We start from the raw sequence: 8,642 nt of genomic DNA on the forward strand, positions 1-8,642 counted from the left end.
CCCTCCTCCCTGGGACTCAGAAGCCGAGCCCTCCTTCCTGTTAAATCCAGGAGTCGGGCCCTCAAGCCATCCTCAGACCATTCCTGGTCTCAAACAACTACCTTACACTAACCCGAGTGTTCGGGTTCCCCATCCTAACTCCCTCGGATCCAGAATTTTGGGTCCCCAGCCTCTCCAACCTCTGGATCCAAGAGTCTGGGCCCTCAGCTTCCCTCCTTTACCGAACCTAGTAGTAAGGACCTCCAGGTCCCCTCCTTCTGGGGACCCAGGAGTCCAAGCTTCCAGCCCTATTCTCTCCTAGGTATTCCTAGGGGTCTGGGCTCTCAGCTTCCTCCTCCTTCAAGACCCAGAAATCCTGACCCTAGACCAGGCATAATCCAGGCATCCCGGCTTGGGCGAACTGGCTCAGGGATTAGGAATGCAGTGATCTCACGGCCCCTCCCTGCCCAGTTACCCGCTGTCCCCCCTCCAGGGCCCCATCTTCCCTCCCAGTCTGTCTTCCGCTTGGCTGGGACAGCGGGAACCGGAAACCTGGGTCCCTTAGCGGGCGGAGCCTGCAGCATCCAGCCCAGACGCCCGCGTTGGGAGCTTGGCTAGGATCCCAGGACGGAGGTTGAGCTACCCCTCAGGACTTGCTACTTTCTCGGAGCGCGCCTATATACGGCCGCGCGCGAGTCCGCGAGCTCCGCCTACTGGAACAAGGCCTCGGAGATGGTGCCCTGAGAAACTGCATCACGGGGTTCCTCATTTGCATAGCCCCACCCCGAGCTATCTTCCCGACCCATCGGGAAGAGAGAATGAGAGCTTATTAGCATATCCCCGCCCCCAGACGGCCGGCCAGCCAAGAGCGCGTGGCGCCGCTCGGGGTGAGCCCAGTTCTCTTATTAGCGTGTCCCCGCCCCATTTGGAATTCCCCTTCTCAGCGACCGCCGTTCCCCTACTCTTATTATCATAGCTCCTCCTTTTCCCTGGCCTTGCCTCCTTCTTAAGTGTCCCGAGATACTAGCCCTTCTTGCTGGAGTTCATGATTATGCAGTAGCCTTATTAGCGTGGCCCGCCCCTAGGCCCCGCCCGGCTCCCCCCAAGGCGGTAGCGGCGGCGGCGGCAGCGGTGGCGACATGAGCAGCGGGGCGGCGTCCGGGACAGGGCGGGGGCGGCCCCGGGGCGGGGGGCCGGGGCCCGGGGACCCCCCACCCAGCGAGACACACAAGCTGGTGGTCGTGGGCGGCGGCGGCGTGGGCAAGAGCGCGCTGACCATCCAGTTCATCCAGGTAGTGGGCCCTCACCCCGGGGGGGTGCCCCCGGGACCCAGAACTGAGCCCTTTGCGGGATCCCTGAGACCCCGGTTTCCCCTCGATCCATCACTGAAACCCTCCTGTGAGGCCTTCTAATCTTAAAAAAGTCCCCCTCAGATGTGACCCTGAGCCCCTCAGGGCCTCCACCCACTACATGAGGGACATTCCTCCTGTACTTGTATCTTGAGACCCACCACCCCTACCCCCAGTACCCAAGACCCCGCTTCCCTACTGATTTGACCGTGGGTGCCTCCTGGGAGCACTCTAAATCCAGAAGAGTCACCCCATCCAGACCCTAAGCACTCTCATGGGCCCCCACCCCCCTAGGTGCCGCCTTCCCCCAACCTTGAGCACCATCTCCCCCAAATCGCAGACCCAAACTTCCCCTCTGAGCTACCCAGAACCTGAGACAATGCCTGTGCCCGATGCCCTTGAGATTCCCTCAGTCTGGAATCTCCCCCAGGGACCTCCCCCAGAAACTGGAAATTATGCCCAGGCTTTGCCCCTGAGGCCCGTCTAGGACCACCCAGTCCTGAGAGAGGCACCCTCAGACCTGAGAGGTTTCAAAAAGATCCCGCCCCTTGGCCATTCCAGAGAACTCTAAGACCCCAAGTTCTGGGGTTCCCCTATCTCACCAGACCCAGACCCCCACCCTTCTCCAAGGAAAACCCACCACTCCTCCATCTTGAGTTTTCCTCCACTCCGATTCCCCGAGCCCCTCTCTGAAACTCTGGCTAGCCCCCAAATCATCTCCATGGAGTAAGTCCCCAGATTCTTGACACCCCTAGAAAGACCTGCTCCTTGAGAGTTTCTCTGATATCTTAAATGTATCTCAGGGTCTTTAAGATTCTCTAGACTCTATAGTCTATGACAAACCTCCCAAATGCTCCCAAGGCCCCAGTTTTCACCCCTGAGCTTCTCCTGATGTATTTTGCAGATACACCTCTAATCCCCCCAGGGCCAAGCACCCCCGCTAACAGGCAGGATGCAGCCTGCAGACCCCCAGCTGCCAAGTCACCACTTCTCTCCTGAAAATCCACCCCTGCCCAGGAAACTTCCACCCCATTCCCGAGGGAAATCCTCCCACCTCAGAAAAACCCTAGAAAGGTGTCCGCTACTGAGATGCTACCACAGAGGCCCCCCCGCTCAAGAGACCCCAGCCAGCACCTGCAAGGGAGCCCCTGTCTGTGTAAAGAAATGCCCCAGCCCTGGGCCCCTTGCACCCAGGGGCAGACCCAAAGCTGGCCCAAAGCCTGGCTGGAGGCGGGCAGGAAGGGAGGGGCCCGGCCTGCGGGCGGGGCAGCTTCTCCGCAGCCGGATTGGAACCGGGACCTTCCCCTGGGAGGAGACACTGGAAGCTGCCCGAAGAGGAGGAGGGGGAGGGGGAGGAGGAGAAGGAGGAAGAAGAAGAAGAAAAAAGAGGGAAGAGAAAGAGGAGGAGGAGGGAGAGCTATAGACAGCAAGGTATTCTGGGCAACAGTGGCTCTCAATAACTGAGCACCTAGTATGCCCAGGGGATATATTAAATACTGAACAGGGATTTTCCCTGAATCTCACAAACAGTGGATTAAGCCTAGTGCTATTTTTATCCTCATTTTCCAAATGAGAAAACTGAGGTTCAGAGAGGGGAAGTGATTTGTTCAATGCCACATAGCCAGGATTGTAATCATGATGTGGGAAATGTACTTTATACCAGAAAAACAGGACCACGAGACAGAGACAGGAGCCTGGGGAGGGCCATGGGAAGGGACAGAAACCCAGAGAGAGGGAGACAGACTCAAAAGAGGGGAAGAGACCCAGAAGGGGGGCCGAGAAAGTCGGGGCTCAGAGGCAGGGCTACATCACCTCTACTGGGACACTGCAGTAAAGGTGTCCTCTTCCCACCCCACCAGTCTTACTTCGTGTCTGACTACGACCCCACTATTGAAGACTCCTACACGAAGATCTGCATGGTGGATGGCGTCCCAGCCCGGCTAGACAGTGAGGACGGCAGGGGAGATGGTGGGAGGGGGAGTGGCAGGGCTGAAGGCTTGGGGGGAGGTGGGTGGCTGGAGGGACCCTCGTCCCCACAGAGGCCCCTCTCCCCTCCCTGCAGTTCTGGACACCGCTGGCCAGGAGGAGTTCGGTGCTATGCGGGAACAGTACATGCGCGCCGGCCATGGCTTCCTGCTGGTGTTTGCCATTAATGACCGGCAGAGGTGAGAGTGACGGGGGGTAGGGAGCAGGGGGGGCGCTGGGGGTGAGCAGCTGTCTGGACCTCTGGCTTCATCCGCAGTTTCAACGAGGTGGGCAAGCTCTTCACGCAGATCCTCCGAGTCAAGGACCGAGATGACTTTCCCATCGTGTTGGTCGGGAACAAGGCAGATCTGGAGACACAGCGCCAGGTCTGGGACACCCCCCCCACCCCCACCCCCCGCCGCGAACGACTGGACCTCATCTCAGTCTGGGAGGCTCCTTCTGGTGCACCTCCTGAGACTCCTCATGTCAGGATCCTCCTCTGGCTCCCTCGGTCCACTGTCACACACCCCACTAGACGTGTTGCCCCACCTTGGACCTTCTGAGTCCACAGCGTTGCACACAGGCGTTCTCAGGAGAGGTAGCTGGATGGAAAAAAAGGGCACCTCCCCCAGGGTCAACCAGCCCTAATGTTCTGTCCTGTCCCCTCCTCTTGTTCCTACCTGGACCCTGGCCTCAGCCTCCTGTTTCTCCCCGCCAGTCAACCTCTCACTCTGGCTGCCCCTCCCCTGCTCACAGCCCTCCCATGGCTCCCCAGCACCCCAGCTCTGCCACCTGGCCTTTGATGCCCTCCATGATCTTGTCCTTTCCTTTCTCTGTTCTCACCATTTCCCTATACACACAGACTCTGTGATTTTCACACAGAACTCGTCTTTTCGATTAAGCCTTTGGGGATTTCCACCCTTTGGGACTTTGCTTGGGCCTCTGCTGGGAACACCCTGACTTTTCTGTTTCTCTGACAACTCGGTTGCAGGAGAAGGTCTCTGGAGCCCTCCCCGATTCCTTACTTAGATGGCGCCCAGCTAACCCCCTGGGCATCTCCGCCAGGACCTTCCTGGACGTTTTCCTCTTCTCTTGGGCCCTCACTGTATGTAACCCCAGTTAGAGCACACAGTGTGTCTTTCTGCCTCCCCCAGCTGGGACCAGCCTTTTGGGTGGCACCAGGCGGCATGTGGGACCTTAGTTCCCCCACCAGGGATGGAACCTGGGCCCCCTGCATTGAGAGCGAGGAACCTTAACCACTGGACCACCAGGGAAGTCCCTGGGACCAGCCTTGAAAGCAGGGACCTGACTCCTCCGTGTCCCACGCCCCAGGTCCCCCGATCCGAAGCCTCCACCTTCAGCGCCTCCCACCACGTGGCCTACTTCGAGGCCTCAGCCAAACTGCGCCTCAATGTGGACGAGGCCTTCGAGCAGCTGGTGCGGGCCGTCCGGTGAGCAGTGCGCCCTTGCCGTCGTCCTCCACCACCCCCCTCCCTGCGGCCCAAACTCACCAGCCTCTTCCCGCAGGAAGTACCAGGAACAAGAGCTCCCGCCCTGCCCTCCCAGCGCCCCCAGGAAGAAGGACGGGGGTTGCCCCTGCGTCCTCCTGTAGGGACGGGAGAGGAGCAACCGGCACGAGCTCTCGGGACCAGCCGCCCTCGCCGAGCTTCTTTCCCCATCTGGGTCTCCCAGGAACACTACACTCCCACCCGTGATTCCTGGCCTCCTCCAGGGGCCATCACCACTGTGTGCCTTCTGCCACCGCCTCCTTCCCCCACCCGAGCCCCAGGGTGAGGGCTCCCGGGCATCCGGGTCACTGCTGTATATAACTCCCCTCCCCCAGAGAAATAAACGTCACTGCCAAGGTCAGGAGGTGCTTTTTAAAAAGGGAAAAGGGCAGGGGAGGTGGGTGAGCTCGGGCTGCGCAGACACGCTAAAGTCTCTCTCCACGGACCACCATCCGCCGAGAACCATTGGACCCTTTGCTTGGGGAGGGACGGGGGATATACAGAACAAGCCAAGCTAGGCGTCTGAACCCCCACTTCCACTCCAACAGCACGACTGCACCCTTTTCTGTTTTTGTGGGCATTTTGTTGGGATGAAGATTCACATTTGAGGAGGACTTCCCTGACAGTCCAGCGGTTAAGACTCCGCGCTTCCACTGCAGGGGTCGCAGGTTCGATCCCTGGTGGGGAAACTTCAGATTCCACATGCAGCCCGAAGTACTAACGTCTGAAAAACACATTCCCCTCCCCCCCCCCCGGAAAGCTCTAGAACTGCACCTTTCAGTCTGGCAGCCGGAAGCTACATGTGGCTATTTAAATTTAACTTAAATAAAATTTTAAAACTCGGTTCCTGAATCACACTAGCCACATTTCAAGAGCTCAGTATTCACATGTGGCTCAGCAGCTCCCCGAACGGGCAGGGCAAGTATACAACATTCTCATTATTGCCGAAAGGTCTATGGGACAGTGGTGTTCTAGGAGGTTTTGGGATCTTGGAGACAGGCAGCAACTGCTACAAACCCCGCCCACCTGCTTCCCACCTCCAATGTATATTGAGAAAGACGTTTTGGCTGCAAGAGGGAGAAGGGACAGGTGGGCTGGTGTCCAAGCAGCCGACCGGCAAGTTCTGTTCCAGAAAGTTCTCAGTTGGGCTGACATCTGAGTCTAAACCCTGAATTTAACTGGAGGCCGGTGTGGACGCACCCCATTTGAGCCTCTCTCCTGGGGGGGCCTGAAATGTAGGGCATCTTAAGGCCACCGCAGATAAGGTGACAACACACTTCAATTTGAGAATCAGGGCCCCCAATTCTGTACTCTAGTTGCTAACCTGGAAGGCTGGAGCCGGAACTGGAGACCACCACTCCCCTATCTTCCAGGCCCATCTGACAGGCCACCTTTGAGCTCCAACACCTACTCGACACACCAGGCCAGAAATCTCAACCAAGATGTCCCCGTGCCCCGGAACTCTGGCCTCCACCTTATAACTGTCACCAGTCAATGATCTGCTCCCACACCCCTACATCTGCTTAGTCCCAACAGAATCTCCGGGCCTCGATCCCAAAATATTCCCTTCACACCCACCCCAGAACCCGCTTTCTGGTTCTAGGGTAGACAATGACCCTGCGTGGCCGCAGCAGCAGGCTGCCTGGGTTCAAATCTGGCGCTGCCCCCTCCCATCTGAGTGCCTTTGGGCAGGTGTGTCTCAGTCTTCTCATCTGTAAAGAGGGGCTGACCACAGAGCCACTTCCCAGAGCCAGAGGCCTTTAGGAGCCCGATCTGCAACTAGAGAATGAAAGCAGCGCCTGGGACATACTAAATGCCCAGGAGCAATGACGGAGGCCCCACTGTTCTCCTGCCCCAGAACCATGAATGTCCCTCTGTATTCCAGATTAGAACAATGATTAGCTAAATATCCCTTTCCGGGTTTCATTATCGCAGAATCCTTGGCCTGGGTTCAACCTTCCGCCCTGGGAATAAGCGTGGCTCAGCTACATTGTGCTGCGTGTTCAGCCTCCACCCACCGCCCCCAGAAGCTCTGTGCAGTGGGGGCCCTCCCCTGTGGGATGGGGATGTTTTTTTTTATCAGCTCCCAGATAAGATCTGACATCTCTACCTAAGCCCCAGCCAGGGGTGAGGAGCTCTCAACAGGAACCAGCGAGTCCCAGGCCAACTTCTCTCTCCCCAGGGGCCCACCGCTGACATGCCGCAAGCAGAAGGCCTGAGTCTTTTCTGCACTGTCTAATGGGGCTAAGTTCTTGGCCGGGACACCCCATTTCTCAGAGGACCTAGAGGCACTCTGAGGAGGTGACGAAAGCTACCGCTTGCCCCTAAAAAAGGCACACATACAAAACCCACATGACAGCTGGCGGGCCATTTTTGGAAGGTTTGCAGTCACCACCATGCCAAAGCTCATCAGACAACAGCAAAGAGGCTGGGATGGCCCCGTTGGCATCTCCCTAGGTTACGTGTACGCCTGTGAGTCTCTGGTTCCTGCCCTCCCCTGGGCCTGGCAGTGCTTGTCAAAATTCCAAGTCTCTTGGGATTTTAATGTCCCTCTCTTTATCCATCTTTGCGTCCTCTGCCTCTCCCCCCTCCTGCCATCTCTTGGACCTCCACCAAGCCCCCCAGGGTCTCCTGCTATGGGTAACAGCAGCTAAGCGTTGAACAGCACTTCAAACGAATTGTTTTCCTTTGTCTTGACAAAAGCCCATTTTACAGATGACAAAGCTGACGACAGAAGCTGTCATCGAACTCAGTCTGGTCAGTGCTGGAGCTGAGATTCAAATTTGGTAAACTGAATTCCAAAGGCCAACCACAAGGTTATTCTGTCCCCAAAGGGATGCTATTGTCCCCACAAGTCACTTCCTGAGCACATTATCCAATTTCTGCCCTGGATCTCTAACCTGGGACAATCCTGGAACCTTTGGCTCCAATATAACATCCCAGTCCAGAGACTTGAACATGCCACTCCCTCTCAGAGGATGCATTCGTGATGTGCTACAAGCCAGAGTTCAAGGACGTTAATGACTCATCTTTACTCTAGAAAGTGAATGGCCCATCATTCACTCTCTTGTGGTCCTCAAATGCTACTATCACTCCTCTGACCTGTAAAACCAGGGCTCTAGAATTGATAACATTGGTCATGGTCTAGCCAATATCCAAGGTTCTAGAACAGGGGTTCTTCCTCAGTTTCTCCCAGAAGAACCTAGAACGCTGATGATCCACTCCCTTTTTTTTTTAATATTTACTTGGTTGCACTGGGTCTTAGTTGTGCAACTTGCCCGCTCCTTAGTTGTGGCATGCAAACTCTCAGTTGCGGCATGCATGTGGGATCTAGTTCCCTGACCAGGGATCGAACCTGAGCCCCCTGCATTGGGAGTGTGGAGTCTTAACCACTGCACCACCAGGGAAGTCCCTGATGATCCACCCTTAAATCTCATGTTTGGTCTTTACCTACTGACCAGCCATCTTCAATGCCAAGTCCAGAGTTCAAGAATACCAATGGTGGGCTTCCCCGGTGGCGCAGTGGTTGAGAGTCTGCCTGCCGATGCAGGGGACACGGGTTCGTGCCCCGGTCCGGGAAGATCCCACATCCCACATGCCGCGGAGCGTCTGGAGCCTGTGCTCCGCAACGGGAGAGGCCACAACAGTGTGAGGCCCGAGTACTGCAAAAAAAGAATACCAATGGTCTATCTTTGAGGATGTGTCCAGACTCTAGAACAAGGGCTTACTCACTACCTTACAGGCTGGGTTCTAGTAGACTGCCAGTTGACCTCCACCCTTTCTTTTTTGACTGCACTGTGTAGCTTGAGGATCTTAGTTTCCCAACCAGGGATTGAACCCA

General features: G+C 56.8%; 1 protein-coding gene across 1 annotated transcript; it reads left to right on the forward strand.

The window, feature by feature from the left end:
* The first annotated feature begins 1,066 nt into the window (after window positions 1-1,066).
* On the forward strand, window positions 1,067-5,493 carry RRAS (RAS related). The gene is made up of 6 exons (XM_060000501.2): window positions 1,067-1,271; window positions 3,188-3,275; window positions 3,391-3,493; window positions 3,571-3,679; window positions 4,626-4,744; window positions 4,821-5,493. The coding sequence occupies exons 1-6, from the start codon at window positions 1,119-1,121 to the stop codon at window positions 4,903-4,905; spliced, it is 657 nt and encodes a 218-aa protein (XP_059856484.1). The 5' UTR covers window positions 1,067-1,118; the 3' UTR covers window positions 4,906-5,493.
* Window positions 5,494-8,642: the final 3,149 nt, after the last annotated feature.

This window comes from Delphinus delphis, chromosome 20 (assembly GCF_949987515.2).
Source record: "Delphinus delphis chromosome 20, mDelDel1.2, whole genome shotgun sequence".
Taxonomy (NCBI): Eukaryota; Metazoa; Chordata; class Mammalia; order Artiodactyla; family Delphinidae; genus Delphinus; species Delphinus delphis.

What these genes read in the sequence shown, in the direction of transcription:
- RRAS (XM_060000501.2), top strand. Translation starts at nt 1,119, where the DNA reads ATGAGCAGCGGGGCGGCGTCCGGGACAGGGCGGGGGCGGCCCCGGGGC. An exon ending in TGACCATCCAGTTCATCCAG is followed by an intron (nt 1,272 to 3,187) that starts GTAGTGGGCCCT and finishes CCACCCCACCAG; the next exon opens with TCTTACTTCGTGTCTGACTA. An exon ending in GCCATTAATGACCGGCAGAG is followed by an intron (nt 3,494 to 3,570) that starts GTGAGAGTGACG and finishes CTTCATCCGCAG; the next exon opens with TTTCAACGAGGTGGGCAAGC.